Consider the following 19515-nt stretch of genomic DNA (forward strand, 5'->3'; position numbering starts at 1 on the left):
CACAGTTGCTGTAGCAGAGTATCATGGAAGACTTAAAAGGTGCTGAGTTTAGGAATGGTGAGGGCACAAAGGATGTTTTCCTAGAGAAGGTAATAGCTGAAGCTTTAAGAATTGGAGTGGTGTTTGTCACAAGCAGAGATTGGAGGTGAGCGATCCTAGGACTCATTCTGTACTCAGTGGTTCAGTAAGGCTGGGGCAGTGGAGGTGAGGGGGAGGGGGAGGAATGGTTAAGCATTGAGTCCTGAGAACTTGACAGGTGGAGGCCAGGTTTCATCCGGCATGCCGAGATATGATGGTACCAGCATCAGGCCCAGGGTGGGTGAGGGGAGGTGGCCAGCGGACTCCTCACCCTCCAGGCCTCTCTAAGCACGGGGCTTTGGCTGTGTAAGTGCAACCTCCAGGTATGTTCCTAATTCCCCTTCTAAGTGAAAAGTGATTTCTTTATAAACTCCTTGTAAGGAAATTCTGGAGCTGCCTCTGGACCTTTAAAACTGTGAGCAGATGGTGGAGGCAAAAGTAATAACGTTTCCAGCTACTGCCATGGATTGTATGGTTCTAACTCACTAATAATGAGCACTAGCTGGGAAGAACTTTGTGTTAGAAGGGAAATGTGAAATTGTGAAATTCTGAAAAGTCTAATGTTTGGATAAGGCCCCGACATTTATAGAGTGCTGCTGTCATAGGTGCCATTTGTCATAGCTGCCTCATGACCTTACAGAGGATGGCACAGGTTAAAAAGTGGCATAGGCTGAGATAGGCTCGAGGACTGAGACCCAAGCTGTGGATGCTGCAGCCTGCACTTTTTAACTATACTGTCCAGCCTTCCTCTTTGTTTTCTTTGCTTGGTGGACTGCCTTATGCTTGGTCACAGGTGGAGGATAAGTGACTTCAGATGCTTTAGTCAGCTGGATCAGTCCGCCTTTACTGTTCAAAGGGCCAAGGAGTTAGTATAATGAGGACTTGGAAGTGTGCATCACCTGTTAACAGGGATGCCTAACTAGTTTTGGACATTGTATAACATGGAAAAGGTTTACTTTTTGAGTCTCTTAAGGTTTTGAACCCTTGTGGTCAAATAGAATATGGACATTAGCGCCAGACTTGGGGGTTGGGATCCTTGCCCATCTCAGTTTTCTCATCCCTCACGTGGGGATAAAAATTCCCAATAGGGTGTTCTGGGAAATAAGCAAAATAATACATATAAAGTACTTAGAGTAAGGCCAGGCACCTATTAGATGATTAGGTAATTAATACATGGTTTTTCCCTTCTTTTCCCCTCCCCAGGCTAGGACACCTCCCCCCCCCGCCCGGCCCCGACGGCATCCTCATCTTAACTCAGAGGCACCTTTGCTGTAATGCACTTGCTGTGGATCATGTGGGATTTTGGAGGGTCAGTCCCAGTTCCCAGTGTACTGCCCTGGTCATTGTGTGGACACGTTTGTCAATTGATAGGCCCTGATTTCTAGTTGGGAAGATATAGTGGGTGTAAGTACGAAGCCTCCCTTCTTTAACCTTTTGGGCTTCATGCCATGTGCCCTTTATCTCCTGGTTGCTGAACTCAAGGCCCTTTGGGTTAAGTTACGGTTACTCTCGCTTCTGGTTGCTGCTAGCCTCCCCTCCTATGCTTTAGCTCTAAGCAGAAGAGTTGAACTGGCCACCTTTTTCTGGAGTCCATCCAGTTGAGGGCTTTTCCTTTATTTATTTATTCTTATTTTTTAAAATATAATTTATTGTCAAATTGGATAACATGCAGTGTTTACAGTGTGCTCTTGGTTTTGGGGGTAGATTTCCATGGTTCATCGCTTGTATACAACACCCAGTGCTCATCCCATCAGGTGCCCTCCTCAATGCCCATCACCCGTTTTTCCCTCTTCCCCACCCCCCATCAACCCTCAGTTTTTTCTCTGCATTTAAGAGTCTCTTATGGTTTGCCTCCCTCCCTCTCTGTAACTGTTTTTTCCCCTTCCCTTCCCCCATGGTCTTCTGTTAAGTTTCTCAAGATCTACATATGAGTGAAAACATATGATATCTGACTTTCTCTACCTGACTTATTTCACTTAGCGTAATACCCTCCAGTTCCATCCACGTTGCTGCAAATGGCCAGATTTCATTCTTTCTCATTGTAGGGCTTTCCCTTTAAAGTGGCTTCACTGCTACCAGTGTGCCCCTGAATTGCTTTTTTACTGTTCGAAAATGGGCAGGGTATGTAGCCTACTCGGCTTCCAGGATTGATACTCAGTCTTCCCACAGCCTCTGGTGTTTGTGTTTTGTAGCTTCTGCTGTCATCTGCCTACTTAGGTCCCTCCCTCCTGAGGGGTGTTTGGAATGAGGAAGGGGTGGCATGTGTGGTAGCCCATAGCAGTCTTTATTGGTTTATGCTTTCACATCAGACTCAGAGTGCTCTTTTTGTTTATTTTTTTTCTGCTATCAGCTCTGGAACTCACTGCTGGCGATTCCCAGGCAGGACCTCTGGTTGGGGTTAGTGGGTGTGTTTTCAATACAACTCCCCAAATTTGCACCTATTGTTGATAACCAGTGATTAGATAATTGCATCCAGATTGCATTCTTACTCTTTGGGGAACTTCGCTTTGGTTTTGTTTTGTTCTGTGTTGATTTTTTCTTTGAGCGTGGGGAATATTTGTCTTGAGGACAGAAACACTGATACTGAACAAATAAGACTTAGTGGATCCTGACAGATTGACCTGGTTTCAAATTCTGCTTGTGTCATCTTGGGATACTTGCTTAATTATTTCTGGGTTTTAGTTTTTCCTTACCTGTCATTAAGGTTTCATTTTTCAGTTTTTCCTCATCTGAGTGAAGGAGAAAATAACATGCCCTTTTTGAGTTTAGTAAAAGAGCTAATCTATATAAATTAAGTGGTATATGGCATCATCTAAGCACTCAGGAAATGGTCGCTGCTAGGAATGTTTGGAATGATAATGACATTATTGGCAATATAAGAATGTAAAAGTGAATTTGAAGATTTTGATTTTGTATTACTAGAATTACTCTCTGCTGTCATTTTACCACTTTTTAAAAAAGATTTATGTGGAATTTTTAAAAAACAGATTTATGTGGCAGTTCTTATATCTTGTACTTTTTTTTTTTTTTTTTTTTTTAATTAAGCCACTCAGCATCTGAAGAGGCTTCGGGTTCAGACTCAGGCAGCCAGTCGGAGAGTGAGCAGGGCAGCGATCCAGGAAGTGGACATGGCAGTGAGTCAAATAGCAGTTCTGAATCTTCAGAGAGCCAGTCGGAATCTGAAAGTGAGTCGGCGGGTTCCAAATCCCAGCCAGTCCTTCCAGAAGCCAAAGAGAAGCCAGCCTCTAAGAAGGAACGGATAGCTGATGTGAAGAAGGTATCTGCTTTGCTATACAGTGAAAATGTGCTGCTGGCTAGGACCAGCAAGCAGAACTTTATTTCACATGGAAAACTCATTAGTATATTCGGATAATGAAAACTACCACCACCTTTTGTAATAATATACTGTCTGTGGATATAAAGATTGCTTTCTGTTCTACTCTTTGAATATAGTAGACACAGGGCCATAAGGGAAATAATTACACGAACCATCAAATTACAGGGCAAAAAGACAAATTTTTATAGTTTCGGTTTTTAACATTTAAAAAAGGTAATAGTACCGAACACTACAGAGTGAATTACTGACAGATTATGGAATGTAGTTGTGGAGCTTAGTTATGGGTAATAACAGTTCAAGAATAAGGGCAATTTTTCTTCCCTGAAGAATGGAAGGAAAATACTTCTCATAGGAAAAAAAGTTACTTGCATCTAGGCAATATAGATTTTGTTTGCTTAACGGAGGAGTCTTGTAGCAAAGAATGCAAAAAGGCAAAAATTGAAGTGCATAGTGTCTTCTCGATGCACAAACTGGAATGCGTTCCTTTTGGGGAAAAATTAATGATTTGGCCTAATTAGTCACAAGAGCACAGCTTATCTTTTAAAATTCCATTTTGAGACAGTTAGGTGTGAATCACTGAAAATGCAAAAGAATATTCTTTTAGAAACTTAAAAGATGTCCTAATGAAAGTTTTATGCTAAATCAGTTTTTATTACTCTTAAGACAGAAATCTTCGTACTATGAGCACTCAGATTTTTGTAGTAGTACGAGTAACTTTTTAAATTACCTGCAGGTTCTACAGAATAGCTTTGATAGATGCTTCAACAGATGAAGCTTCTGAAGCCGATAGGGATAAGAAAATGAAAGCTGTCCTTGCTAATTCAGTCATCACCAGTGACTTAGACACTCAAGTATTGTACCTTGTCTACCTGCTCAGTGTGTCAGTGAACCTTTGACAAGTGGAAATGCAAAAACACCCTGCATGTAGATTACCACTGAGAGATTTTGCTCTGAGTATCACTAAACTCAGAAACTTACTCTCTAGGCTTGTAGCAGAAGGCTTTGCTTGGCAATCTTCAGAGGATAATGTCTGAGCCTGGTTTCCTCTACATCTAGACTGGGTATTCTTTTCAGAACACCACAACACACTTTTGAAGAAAGTATAATGGATAGAAAACATCTGAATATAACTTTGTTCTGTGCAGTGAGGAATTCTTTACTTGAAAAGATAAAAGGAAACCATGGAAACTGTGACTTACATAGTGTTTAAAACTTCACTGAAATCTAGTTGACCGGGATTCTCAGCTGTTAACTATAAGACCGTGTGTATGTGTATATATATATATATATAATTTTTTTTAACCTTATATAAGTAGATAAAAGGGAATTAAGAAAGGAGAAATTATTGCTAAGACTGAATTTCAAAATACAAGTAAAGTTTCAGACAGAAATATTAAAATACATTTTAATTTAAGACTTTTTGAGAGAGAGTGTATGTGCATGTGCAAGTTGGGTAGTGGGTAGAGGGAGGGGGGAAGGTCTTGAGCAGGTTCTGTGTTCTGCGCAGAGCCTGATGCTGGGTTGCATTTCAGGATCTTGAGATCATGAGCTGAGTCAAAATCAAGAGTTGGACACTTACCTGAGTCACCCAGGTGCTCCTAAAATACACTTTCAAAGTTAAGGCAATAAATTCCAAAAAGTTAATAAGGTTAACAGGTGGATGGATGTACTAACTAGGTAGAATGATTGGATCGTGACTTTTTTTTTCAGTTTACTTATTTAGTTTTGAGAGAGAGAACAAGCAGGAGAGGGAGAGAGAGAGAGAATCCCAAGCAGGCTCTGTACTCTCAGTGCAGACCCTGATGCAGGACTCACCTCCAAATCATGAGCTCATGACCTAAGCTGACCAGGCCACCCAGGCGTCCTGATCAGATTGTGACTTTAATGATGCTATTCTAAAACGAGAACTTCTGAGGAAGGTTCTTTGTTTTCTGTATATGGCACAGTTTTTTTTTTTTTTTTTTTTTTAATTGAAGACTTGAATTAGATATCATAGCCTTCAAAAGGACAAAGATGAGCTCAGGATGATTTTAGTATGTGTGCATTACAGTGTATCCTGTAATATAGTCTCAGCAGTTGAGCCTGAATGCCTAATATTTTAAAATGATAAAACTAACTGGTACAGTGACACTTAAATGATTTAGCTACCCCAGTTAATAAAAGCTCCTTAAATACCTGTGTTGAGTAATTTTGTACCTTTAGCAGAAGTCCAGAAAGGGGTAAGAGTTGGGGTTGGTCAGGGTCAGCAGGGCTAGAATAAACTTTTTTGTCTCCTTCCTTTCTCTGCCAGATTTGTTCAGTGTCCTGCTGCCTCTGTCACCCAGATTTCCTGCCAGTTGGTTATTCCTAACTCCTCCTGGTTGGACCTTTTGTCCTCCCGACTCTGAGATTATTCTAAGGCCATTACGGATTTGTCACCTTTATAAACTGGGAACACTGGGTTTCATGATTATGTTGGATTCTTGTTCTAAAGTGCCTTTTCCTGGAACATCTTGCTTGTTTTCTTTGGAGGCTTTGGTTTTATTCAGCCTACTTGGCACTTTGTTTTTTAAGGCACTGTTGATAATACCCTCCCTTGCCTTAGTGACATTCTGTCTTTTTGAATTGTCTTTCATCAGTTTTGTCTTTTTTGGGGTCCACTTTCTACATACTTCACGAGTCTCAGCCAGTGGCTTCTCCTGTGGCCTCACTTTCTAAATATTTTCATGACATTTGCTGTCACCTGTGTTTTGACAACAAGCCCACATTTCTAATCTTGGCTGTCAGGCATCTTTTCTACATGTTTAACTCCTATTAAACATCTTCATCTCAGTGTTCCACAATCCATCCAAATTCATTTTGCCGCTATGTGACTGATTTCATTAGAAAAACACATGGTATGCTTGCTGTGAGTTATCTTTGGGAAAGAGAGTGAAATTGGGGGATTAGACTGTTATTGTTAGAGGTTGGAAGGGTCTTTTACATTTTTTCTATAGATTTGTTGATTTGCATCTTTTAAATGAGATGATGTTGATATATTGAGAAAAAAAATTTCTCTTCAACTAATCTCTCCTTTCAACTTCATTTATATATTTCTATTACCAGCGAGGATTGTAACTAAAAATCAAGTCCTAAAGGTTAAGGGTAATTACTGCTGGAGAGTACAGGGTCCAGAGACAGGGATCAGTGTACAGATGAGACAGTGGTTCTCATCTGAGAGCATCTAGCTAAGTGTTGGAAATGCCTAATTTGCGTACATCTGGCACGTTACACATTCCGAGGCAGTAGAGGAAATGTACAAATAGATGGTTGGAGCCCTGCTTGGTTTCTGATTTCCCAGATGGGTCAGTGTGTGGACATCGCTGATACTGGAAAGCATTAGGGACTTAAAATCATCAGTAAAGATTTTGTCTTTAGCAGGAGCCTTGCCATATTATTCAATTGTAAGTTTATATTTTCATGACGAGTATGTAGTGTGCCATGTAGTTTAAGAGCCATTCAGTAAAGAAGAGGCATTGTTAAGCTTCAGTGTGTTTCAGAATAATAAAGATGGTACTTTATTGTCTCATAAACAAAACTGACACAAAACACCCTTTAGACATTTAGTTACTTGAATTTTCTTAAATTGAAATACATGTTCCAGTAATGAAAATAGTAAATCAAAAAGGATTCACTCATGGTCTATTAATTTTACAGATGTGGGAAGAATATCCTGATGTTTATGGGGTTAGGCGGTCAAACCGAAGCAGACAAGAACCATCACGATTTAATATTAAGGAGGAGGTAAGAAAAAGACATGTTTTAAGGGGATACATTTAAACTCCTTATCTTACCTCATCCTTTTTGACTCTGGTATATGCTACCATTGACATGACTGAACTTGTTGCCTTGGAGTTAAGTGACTCTAATGTGAACTTTCTCACCATAATATGGCAAGGAAAACCACAGGTGGCTTTTAAAGGAAGAAACTTACCAGGAAGATTGTGTCATAATGAATGTCTTAGTAGAGTATTGTACAGATTGGCTTCAAATTTTTGTTTTTATTTTATTTTTTTAAGGTTTCCAAGTTTCAAGTGAAATTGATTATCATAAGAAGTTTACCTTTTAAAATACCTAGTTTCTAAATCTACATTTTGTAAAATGAGTCATTGCTTGGTAAACAAATGTAATAGTGGAAGTTGTTTCAGATTTATTTCTGAGAAAGGAAGGAAAATTTGCTTAAATACTGCATTTTAACTAATTCAAATTTGCTTTCTGTTTTTAGTGTGCAGTATAGAATAATTCACACACATTTAGTCTGATCTAATTGTGAGAGATTGAGTAGCTTGTTTTTTAAAATTGGTAATTACTGGGTTCTATTGTTTCTATAGACTAGACTTTTCTCACCTTTCTCAGTTCATGTGGTATTTTTGTCAATTCTTACCTCTGTAGTAGGTGTATAGACCACATTCTGAAGAGGTGCTCTTTTGTGCCTCAGTGAGATGTCCCCTTTCTGTATTCTTTTTTTTTTTTTTTTTTTAATTTTTTAACGTTTATTTATTTTTGAGAGAGAGCAACAGAGCATGAACGGGGAAGGGTCAGAGAGAGGGAGACACAGAATCCGAAACAGGGTCCAGGCTCCGAGCTGTCAGCACAGAGCCCGACGCGGGGCTCGAACTCACAGACCGAGAGATCATGACCTGAGCCGAAGTCGGCCGCTCAACCGACTGAGCCACCCAGGCGCCCCCCATTTCTGTATTCTTTTTTTTTTTTTTTAATTTTTTTTTTCCCAATGTTTATTTATTTTTGGGACAGAGAGAGACAGAGCATGAACGGGGGAGGGGCAGAGAGAGAGGGAGACACAGAATCGGAAACAGGCTCCAGGCTCTGAGCTTTCAGCCCAGAGCCCGACGCGGGGCTCGAACTCACGGACCGCGAGATCGTGACCTGGCTGAAGTCGGACGCTTAACCGACTGCGCCACCCAGGCGCCCCCCATTTCTGTATTCTTAAGAGGACTTTGCTTAACCAGCTGAGCCACCCAGGCACTCCCCCTTCCCCCTTTAAAAATTTTTTTTTTTTTTTTTAATTTTTTTTCACCGTTTATTTATTTTTGGGACAGAGAGAGACAGAGCATGAACGGGGGAGGGGCAGAGAGGGAGGGAGACACAGAATCGGAAACAGGCTCCAGGCTCTGAGCCATCAGCCCAGAGCCCGACGCGGGGCTCGAACTCACGGACCGCGAGATCGTGACCTGGCTGAAGTCGGATGCTTAACTGACTGCGCCACCCAGGCGCCCCCCAAATTTTTTTTTTTTTAATGCTTATTTTAGAGAGAGAGAGAGAAGGACTTTGCTATTCTTAAGTATGTAGCATTCTTCTGATGAAAGTTAATAGTCAGAGGTTAGTGAGTTGGAGGTGGGTTTTGGTAAGCATATTTTAAAAATCTAATTGACTGTAACATCCACATTGCCTTTATGGTGTTTTATTTTGAATGACCTCTGAGCTGGTTTGCCCGAGTTTTCTTTTTCCACAGTGTCTAGGACAAGGTTGCTGAGCCATGTTTGTTACAACCGGTCACGTAGTTGTGTCTGTTCTTTCCTTTTATACGTCCGTTAACACATTCTCTATAGGGCACAAGAGAGCGATAGAAATAGTTTCCCTAATTTTGGGGGAAAAGAGACATTTAAATGTTTCTGACTATAAACCTTCCTTGGTCTAGTGCTGTCAGCAGGGCACTGTTGGCTCATGATTGAACATGCTCTGTAATGAGTCTAAAATGGGACAAATCAGCAGTCACCACCTTTAATGACACACTAAATGTTGTGGCATTTCATATGATATTCTAGATCTGCAGTATCACGTTTGGTTGCCACTAACATGTAGCTTTTAAAGTTTTTAATTAAAGTAAAATAAAATGAAAGATTCTGTTCCTTAGCCGCACTAGCCATGTTTCAGAGGCTCAGTAGTCACATGTGGCTGCTGGCCACTAGATTGTTCCCTGCAGATACAGAACATTTCCATCATCTCAGAGAATTTTATTGGACTGAGCCCTTGTAGAAGTCAAGCTGAGGGAGGGTTTCCCGGTGTTAGAGGTAACTCTGTCATTACAGACAAATTAATTTTCAAAGGAAAAGAAGAGTGAGCACGATCAAACACAGGTTTCTTTTGTCTGAAAGCTCACATTGGATAATGTTATTATTGAGTAGATTGTGGAAGCAGGGGATCGTGTTGTCCCTATGAACTGTGAATTAAAGTCTGTAATCATTTTTCCCCTCTCACACACTGAAGGCAAGTAGCGGGTCTGAGAGTGGGAGCCCAAAAAGAAGAGGCCAGAGGCAGCTGAAGAAACAGTAAGTCTTTCATGGGACAGTTACTTCCCCCAGGGGTTTTGAACATGTCAGCTTCTCAGGGGCTCCCTTCTCTGTGTGGTCGTCCGTCCCGGGTCCCGGAGTCTGCTTCTTCTCTTGCTGTCTTGGGTTGCAGTCCGTCACGACCCACTGATGCCGCAGCCCTCAAAGCTCAGGGTTGCATGTGTTCCCATGTGCTTGGACTACTTCTTAGGGCAAACCCCAGCTTGTTCCATTTGGTTAGCCTGATTAGCACAATTGTGTTTTTCTTAAAGATGTGCACCAGTTGTATTCTGGTTGAGCAAGGAACAAATTTCGATTTGCTCTTTTTTCTTGTAATTTGTTCTTTGTGTGGGTGTGGCAACATTATATTTGTTGGACTGACACCCAATTTAGTATTAAATTTCAAAGTGTTATTACTGTATAATTTTAATACTGCAGTCTGCAAACCAGAAAATTTTAATTCTTGGGCTTAACATGACATTCCTTTAGAACGTAGACTATTCATTATTTTAAAAATTCACAAATTCTACTTAATTAAGGTGAAAAAAATTTGTTTCTGTTTTGGGTTTTTTTGGAATTAAAAAAATTACTTTTGGAGAGTGTCTGGATCTTTTTGACAGTCTAAATTCTATAGCCCACCTCTTGAGGAGCTTCATTTGAAAATGTAGCTATTGAAAACTTGGCAGACAAATTCAGGGGTTTCTCATGGTAAACGATTGTCCATGGTACCTATTAAAATAGAGCCCCAGTTATATGTATTTTCTGTTCTCAAATAGTAATTTTAGAATTAGTAATTAGAATTACTAATTAGTAATAGAATTAGTAATTAGAATTACTAATTAGTAATAGAATTACTAATTAGTAATCTTTAGTAAGTATTTGGCCTAAGGCAAAGGAGCTTGAATTTTTTAAACCCATGTACTCATCTTCAAAATAGAGTAATACTCATTCTGCCAACCTGACAGGGTTATTGGGAACGGTGTTAGGAAAAGTTGAGTATTTAGTATGTCCTCTCCAGAGCACATACACTTTTCATTTGTGTTTGAAATATTTGTTAGAGTTGGAGGAAAAACTGTAGGCAAGCCTGCACTTCTTGGCATCTTAGAAGGCTTTTTTCTACCCCATTCCTTGGCCTGCGTGGGAAATTATTCTGATCTGATGGCCTTTTGGGGGCTTTCGGGAAGTCTGTGCATGTGTTCTTTCCTTTACCATCTGGCTATGTTCTTCTGGTCTCCTGACTGGGATCTAAATGGTGCTGTGCTTGAAAACCTCCAGTTTCTACTTCAGTGGCGTCTGGGTGTGCAGAAGCGCACTGGCCCCTGTGCTCACTTTCCTTCTGTCAATCCTAGACGTCTCTAAAGTTGACCGTTTTTAGAGGCCTTCTTTCCCTGAGTAGAACCTCTTCGTTCCTTGCAGGGGGTTGTATCTTCTGTAAGTGCCCTTCCTTTCCCTGGCCTCTTCCCTAGGAACTTAGCCAGAGCTGGGGGAGTTCTCTTCCTGTTTATTTGGGCCCTGGGCTGGCCTCGCTTCCTGCTATCCTCTGGGCAGCAGGTGAGTACTGGGGCTTATAGGGAGCTCTTTTCCTGAGTCCGTTTAATTATAATGAGGAGGAGGAGGTGCAGTAGGGGCCGGCACTCCCGCTGCAAAGCCTCAGCACTAACGGCGGCCTGTGTGATGTGAGCAAGCATAACAGGACCTAGTGTGTGGGCATGTGGATTTCAGAATTGAGAGACTCAAAGGGGGCAGAGATTTTGAAGTATTAGCACAAGGAAAGGTTTTTCTGAAACGCTGCACGCTGTACCACAGATTTTGAAGTTTTTAAAAAGTTATTTTTTTAAACTTTTTAAAAATTCAAAGTTTAAAAATGTTGTAAGAATAAAGCAGTAGTACAAAGACTGCCTGTGTATTTTGCCCAGATTTACCATTGGTTACCACTTTTGCCTCATTTGTTTTTATTGTTGTGAGTGCTTTCTTTGTAAATATTTATGTATGCATGCATATAATATTTTTTCTGAACCACTTAAGACTAAGATTGACACACATCATGGCCTTTTACCCCTAAATACTGAAGTGTGGATTTCCTAAGAATAAGGATACTCTGTTTCTTAAGCACAGGATAGTTTTACTACAAATAGATTTAACATTGCTAACATAGTTTTGTCTAATCCATATCCCCATTTTGTTACTTGACCCAGGAATGTCTTTTATAACATTTCCCACCTCCACTGCAGGGTCCCATCTAGGATTAGATCCTGTATTAGTGGTCTTTCACAGCCCTTCTGTGCTCTTATAACGTTGGCATCTTTGAAGAATACAGTCTTACAAGGGAATAACTCCCCAGAGTCATAATGTAAGTTAGCATTTAAAAAATTTAGAAGCTATAGAGCATAATGTTTCTGCACGATATTGAGAACATTTTTCAAGTTGGCAGTGTTGAAAATTTGAGGGATGATGCTTAAGAATTCAGAGTTTTAGATTTTTTTTTTTTTGAGAAAATCTGTCAGTACTGGTCCTCATAACAAGTGGTCTTTGTAATCTTCAGATAGACTGGGAGTTCTCTGTTTTGACTCCATTTACAGTCCTTACCTGGCCGGAGTGGGTACTGGAGATTGTAACTCCTGACCTAGTCATGCTAACCAATAATTTTTCAAATTTTATTTGACCCACTCATGCTGTTTTGATTATTCAACCCTTTCCCATGCAGTACTTCTTAATATTGTCCAAATTTCTGAAATGTAGAGGACCTGTGCTGGCTCATTATGGTACCATCAGTTTTTCAGCCCACTCTAGAATGGTTCCAGAACATCTTCTCCCAACTGGAATGAAAAAAAAATGTGTTAGCCGTAAATCACTTGGAAGTTTTTCTTCTGGGACCATAGTTATTTTTTTCTTTCCAGTTCTTTGAATTGTAACTGTCAGAAACTTGTGACACAGTGGAGGATTTGCCCCAGAGTTTTCTTTTTCATTGAAACTTGCTCCTGAAAGGCATTCTCTCTGGGAAAATGTACTGAAAATCAGTGAAGTTTAAGCAGTTCTTTCCCTCTTTTCATGCTCTGCCTTCTAAAGTGGAGGAGAAAGGAATCCTCTTCTCTGGGCTCTTAGAGATAGTAGGAAGCCTCAGTGACTCTTGGCCAGAATTTAGGCCCATTTTATTTACAAAGGAATTTTACAGTTATTTAGATTTGATTTCTGTCTTAGGGTTTGTGTTCTGCCAGCCACCTTTTTCCAATAAAGGAAGAAAACCATACTTCGTTAGCTTGCATTCTGACTTTTTCATATCTGTTTACGTTGCCGTGGGGCCTCAGTGGCCAGACCTTGGTATTTTTATCCCTAGTCCCCACAATTTTGGTAAAAATTCCATTGATTCTCTCCTAGGGAATCCTGCCGATGCCCTCTTAGAGCTGGATCTGGCAATTCACATCTCCTATAACATATGAAAAAATTTTTAATCACAACCTTACGTTTTAGACAACTCCTCTTTGTAGCCTGACTTATACATATGGCTTAGTCAGGGAGTCGTGCTCATAAAGTTTGCATTATATAGAAGAAGCCAGTGATCTAGGAGAGCCCTCTACATCTACAGAGTTGGGAAGTAATCATTTTATAATGATCACTCTTTTCACCTTCCCTTTATACAAAGTGACTTAGTATTGCTGATCTAACTTTTCCCTCTGTTCTTGAAAGTTAAAACAAAATTTAAAATAATCCAGCCAGTTTCAGAACACATGCATACTAACTCATTTAGGCCTTCTAAGCCTTCTGTTCAGATCCTCCCAGAATGTGTAAGTCTGACTTTTCCTGATTTTGTGGTCTTCAGTGGATTGTCACTGAGAGGAGGAGGGCTGTAGGTTTGACATGTAATGCCAAACACCTTGTTCTCACTGGGTTTTAGTTTCCTTCTTTAGGAAGAGGACTTTGGACCAGTTGATTTGCTCAGTTTTTGTGCATTCTCATACTAGAAGTTTCTGAATCTTCCTGGCTGTCCATAAGTCTGTAGACCTCCAATTTAACTGGAGGACTCTAGCCTCAACACTGATTCTGTCAGTTTACTGCCACCTTAGTTCCATAAAGTCATAGAAGTGGACCTCATTAAGTGCCCTGAGTTAGATTCTTAATTCCTGTGGAGTTCCGTAAATTACAACTAATATTTGTGCATCTTTCTCATCTGATCTGCTCTCCCTCACATCTTAATTGTTCATGTTCTTTCAAGCTTGTTAACTGTGAAACCACTTCTCTCCAGTTTGACTATGTGTGTCCCTTCTGAGAGCCAAACTGTTCTCCCAAAGGAGACTGCAGTCTCATGTGCCAGTCTTCTAGTGCCTGGAGACATCTTCTTTCTTCCTTCCTGGCCGTCCCCGTCTATTCGTTTGGTTCCTTAGCAAACATTTGTTGTGCTAGGTTCTAGGGAGGGGGACTAACATGCCTAGAGTTTAGATATAAGGAATTCTTTGTTTAAAAAGGGACCTGCAAGGATATTATGCAATATTAATAGGCCTTAGTGTCTCAGCAGTCTGTGTCCAAAAGAAAAGTACCCTACCTGTTAGGCTGATACGGTTCATTCTTTAATTATTTCTTTCCTCAACAAGGAAGTAGCTCCATTTGCTTGCCTTTGTGCTGAACTCTGGTACAAAAATGAAGACAAGTGGCCCTGCCTCCTAGAAGCAGTCACTTACTCTAAGGGAAACTGATATGAAACCAACAGTGCTAGTAGAACTTGAGTAATGTACATAAAAGTGCTGTACTGCCTTTTCATGCTTCCTAAAGTAGGGTAGTTCCTGGACTTTTTAGGAAGATTCTTAGGAATCTGTAGATAAGCCACCTTCTTGCAGTAAGCTCCTGCTATTCCTTTGACCTATTCTCCCATGAAGAGTATTGACTTGACTTTGATTCTGTGACAGTTGTCTTCAGCATAATCTTATTTCCTATGCATAGACCCAGAGGCACAGTGGTAGTTGTTTTATAAAACCTCAGATACTTGCCTGTGAGGTTTTTTTTTCCCCTAGATATTTCATGCTCAGTGACTATTATGTGTTCTCTCCTTCTTCCCTAGAAATGAGCTAAGTCCCACGTTTGGTCTTTAAACCTCAAAAACTCTTTGGGGTGGTAGGAGAGAGCTATAAGGTACGGCTCTTTAAAGCCTTCTAAGATCTCAAGGAGCAAAGGAACACCTACTGTATCTAATAATTATTAAGAACTACATCTTTGGCTGAATAGATTATTTAGTAAGTGGTAGGTTTATCACTGAAAAATAATTTTAGGGACTTTTATCGAATATATTTTAAAGATGTTAGCATGTCTAGTATTATAGCAGTTTTAAAAGAAGTTTCTAACCAGTATTAGAATTTATAAAGATTCACATCATCTGTGAATTTGTTAAGATAAACATTTTTAGGCTTCATATTAGACCTGCTAAATCAGAAACTGTGGCACTCATCCAGAAATTTGTTTCAACAAGTTCTTCAGGTGGTTCTGATCATCTTACATTTGAGAACCACTGGTCTAGTATGTATTACGACTTCAATCTGTTCAATGGTAGTGGTAAATAAAAATAGAGTAGAAGAGATTTAACAGCTTTTTTTTTCCAGAATAGTTTAAAAAATACTTTCTTCATTTCCATTTTCATTTATTTTTGTCACCAGAGAAAAAATAGGCATAGATATTACACAGTCTAGGGAGGAACATAGCCAGAGTTTAAATAGAGCTAGAATAAACCTTTTTTAGCCTAATACCTAAAATATACATGTTCTGCCTTTTGGAGAATCCTATTGAAATTGGTTTTGTCAGATTCTTCAAACTAAACAATCCTGAGGAGTTCATTTAGAAAAAAATCATTTTGCTTTGCTTTTGATCACAGAGAAAAATGGAAACGGGAGCCCTCAGAAGATGAACAGGAACAAGGCACCAGTGCAGAGAGCGAACCAGAGCAGAAAAAAGTGAAAGCCAGAAGACCTGTCCCCAGAAGGTGCAGTGTTTGCTTGAACATCTCTGCTTCTGGTGGAGCTTAGTTTGTCTTAGTTTGAGAAGGATGGTACAGTGGTAGAATGATGGCCTACGGTGTGCTGTGATTCGGGGCTTTGGAAGTCTCGGGCTCACTTCTTGCTAGGCTTCCTCGTTAGCAAGTGATTAGGTGATGAGGATGCTTACATTTGGCTGTGGGTGTTTGCATGGTGTGTCGTGTAGAGCGAAGCTTCTGTTTCTTACTCCCTGACTTACTAGTTACGAGGGGTGAACGTATCTTCTGCTTTTAAAAAAAGCTCCCTGTGTATTGGAGTAGTATGCAGGCTTTTTGGGGGAAGAACTAATTCCTAAGTTTAAAACACTGTTTGGTTGAAAGCATGCTTCACTGTTTCTTACCTTGTTCTTGGAATCTGACATTAAGCAGAGAATCTGATTGTGCAGGGAAAGAAGTAGGCCGAGGTCGCAGGGAACTTTGGTAATTAAAAAAAAAAAAATGTCTATTTGTTTTGAGAGGTGGGGCGATGGGCAGAGAAAGAGGGAGAGAGAGAATTCCAAGCAGGCTCCATGCTGTCAGCACAGAGCCTGATGTGGGGCTTGATCTCACAAACCATGAGACCATGACCTGAGACAAAATCAAGAGTTGGATGCTTAAGTGATCTGAGCCACCCAGGTGCCCTGAAACCTTGGTGGTAATTTCATTAGCTGGCTGGCAATGTAAGGTACTCATGTTGGGGGAAGGAGGGCAGGAGGCAGAGATCTCAGGGGAATTTTCCTCCTTGCAGTATTGCTCAGGATGGGGGTTGGCAGGCTGTTGCCTTTGGGCCACATCCCACTCAATCACCTATTTCTGGATGGCCTGTGAGCTAAGTATAGCATTTAGAGATAAACATTTATAGTTTGATGATAGGCAACACTAAATTTGAACCTCAGTTCAGTGAAATGTTATCCCTTCAAAAAGAATTCAGTTCTTCTCATTAGATGTGTATCCCATAAATCCTGTGATTATTATTTCATTTTGAGTTTTGTCAGTAAAAATTACGTGAAAATTTATTTTTTCTTGTTAAGTAAGTGCCTGCATAGTGGCCTCAATTTTGCATCTTGTCTGGGAAAGCCAACAGTATTTGTGCTCTGGACTTTTGCAGCCAACATTTGCCTACCTCTGAGTTAGGACACTACACTGGCCCACCATGCTGGCAGGGAAATTTGTCAACTTAGTTTGGTCACAGGACTGGAAAGCCACTTGAGCTTTTTCTTCTGGAGTTTACCTGTCATTTATTGAATCCCTGATCATCTCTCTGTAGTGTTGCTTATGGAAGGTGTGAGAGAAACAGATAAGATTGTGAGTTTCCATCTGTCTCTTTCTCCTGTTTTCACCTTTTTACCACTGGTAGAGTATTTCGGGATTTCCTTACGGGAGTGCCTAGGCTGTAGTTCTCAGTCCTGGCTGTGTGTGAGTTCCCTTGGGTGGCCATCTCCTTAGTCTGTGTGGCAGGGTGTGGTTTCTCAGGTAGTCTTCCAGATATATTTTGTACATGTCACACAAATATGCGTGTAGTTATTTTTTGTCTTTTGCTCCTTTTTTTTTTTTTTTTCCAACGTTTATTTATTTTTGGGACAGAGAGAGACAGAGCATGAACGGGCGAGGGGCAGAGAGAGAGGGAGACACAGAATCGGAAACAGGCTCCAGGCTCTGAGCCATCAGCCCAGAGCCCGACGCGGGGCTCGAACTCACGGACCGTGAGATCGTGACCTGGCTGAAGTCGGACGCTTAACCGACTGCACCACCCAGGCGCCCCACGTCTTTTGCTCCTTTTATGCAGATAGCATTTCATGCATCTTGTTCTGCATTTAAAATATGTATATATATATTTTTAACATTTATTTATTATTGAGAGACAGAGAGACACAGAATGTGAGCAGGGGAGGGGTAGAGAGAGGGGGAGACACAGAATCTGAAGCAAGCTCCAGGGTCTGAGCTGTTAGCACAGAACCCGATGCCGGGCTCGAACTCACAAACCGTGAGATCATGACCTGAGCCAAAGTTGGATGCTTAACTGACTGAGCCACCCAGGCACCCCTGCATTTTTCTTTAGTTATCTTGGAAATCTTTTCATATCAGTACATGGAAAAGTTTTTTGTTTTTTGTTTTTTTAATGCCTACCTAGTTATTCTGTTGAGTGAACTGATTCCAAGTTGATGAAGATTTAGAGTTTTCCTAGTCTTTTGTTAATTGCAAATACTACAGTGAATACCTTATTGTGCCTGTATCAGTGTATACCTGTAAGATCAACTCCCAGAAATGAAAAATGTTGACATTTTTAAGTTTGATAGATATTTCCAAGTTGTCTGCCAAAGAAGTACCATCAGTAACATGTTGCATGTATATTTTTATATCAGCCCTGAGGAATAGTTGAGAACCATTGCCTCAGAATTCACTTGAATCTCCTATATGTGTTTGAGGATTATCAGTATTACAATTACTTTTGTGTTGAAAATGCAGATTTCTAGTTGATTAGAATCTTAGCAAATGGGACCCAGGAATATACATTTCTGACATTCCCCAGGTTAATCCTATATATGTATTGTGGCTCTGGGAAATTATAGATTTGAAATAGACACCAAGTGATAGAATAAAAACTTTGCCAATTTTTCTCTTCTCATTTTAGAACAGTGCCCAAACCTCGTGTTAAAAAGCAACCTAAGACTCAGCGTGGAAAGAGAAAAAGGCAAGATTCTTCTGATGACGATGATGAAGATGATGAAGCTCCTAAAAGGCAGACTCGTCGCAGAGCAGCTAAAAATGTTAGGTAGGTCGTGCCCCAGAAGTGTTTCATTAGTGTGAGGGTGATAGTTGGGTAGAACTTGGTTCAGGTGAGTCCATCATTTTGCATTTTTTTTTTCTTTAAGTTTATTTTGACACAGAGAGAGAGAGAGAGAGTGCTCGTGTGCACACACTTGAGAGCATGAGTTGGTGGTGGCAGGGGAGGGGGCAGAGAGACAGAAGCCCAGGCAGGCCCTGTGCCGTAAGTGTGGAGCCCATTGTGGAGCTCATACCCACAAACTGAGATCATGGCCTGAGCCAAAACCAAGAGTCCGATGCTCAACTGACTGAGCCACCCAGGTGCCACCAGGATTTTGCAAAATTTTGGATTTTGATAGGCAAAAATAATGACCCGTGTCCTGAGGTTGTGTTTAGAAATTCGATCATTGTTCTTGCAAAAAAGAATGATGTTGGCCAGTGGGAATATGGAAGGAATAGCAGTGGTTCATTTCTGGCCTTCATTCCTGTAAAGAAAAGCACTTCAAGTTGATGTTCTATTGAGGTGGGTTAGTCAGTGATAACTGTCACACTTTTTAAGGAAAGATGTTTGGATTATATTCTCACTTCTAAATTGCTCTTTCAATCAGACAGATTGTTCTGAGGATCACTTTATGTACTGATATTTGGGTGTAATTTTATTAAGCTTACTAATAGGATATGGAGCATTAATAGAAAATGAAATAAAGGAATAGATACATGCAGACATCAGTATTTTACTTTATATGAGTCCAAGGATATTTCATTTTCTTTCAGAGGATACACAAGTTTCTTTTGGTCTACTGAGAGATAGTGAAACTAAGTCCTGGAGATATTAACCTGTCCAGTGTGTCTAGTTAATGATTCCAAAGCTTGGACAATGTGCTGAATATGCCAAAGTGTACATTTTCCTCCTGCAGCTCTTGTACATCCAGGATTGTGTTTTTCTCTTGTGTGACTCCCCGGTGAAAGGTTACATTGTGAAAGGTTACGTTTTGATATTTCATTACCAGGAAGTATGTTTGTTGAAGTTTTCA

The 19515-nt window shown here is 40.4% G+C and overlaps 1 protein-coding gene across 6 annotated transcripts in view; it reads left to right on the forward strand.

Annotated features, from left to right (window-relative positions):
- CHD2 (chromodomain helicase DNA binding protein 2) overlaps positions 1-19515 on the forward strand; it is a 124818-nt gene that overhangs the window by 20186 nt on the left and 85117 nt on the right. For 5 of the 6 annotated variants that reach the window (XR_005796205.1, XM_040493748.1, XM_040493752.1 and 2 more), the window contains 5 exons: positions 3124-3355; positions 7091-7177; positions 9662-9723; positions 15578-15685; positions 18348-18488. Coding sequence is in view for 5 of the 6 variants with exons in the window: in XM_040493748.1 (XP_040349682.1) it covers positions 3124-3355; positions 7091-7177; positions 9662-9723; positions 15578-15685; positions 18348-18488 (630 nt within the window). In the remaining variant the exon portion in view is untranslated. The remainder of the gene's footprint in view (positions 1-3123; positions 3356-7090; positions 7178-9661; positions 9724-15577; positions 15686-18347; positions 18489-19515) is intronic. The other variant, XM_040493749.1, reaches the window with a different exon arrangement.

The sequence above is a fragment of the Herpailurus yagouaroundi genome, unplaced genomic scaffold, assembly GCF_014898765.1.
Source record: "Herpailurus yagouaroundi ecotype Mexico unplaced genomic scaffold, PumYag 185, whole genome shotgun sequence".
NCBI lineage: Eukaryota > Metazoa > Chordata > Mammalia > Carnivora > Felidae > Herpailurus > Herpailurus yagouaroundi.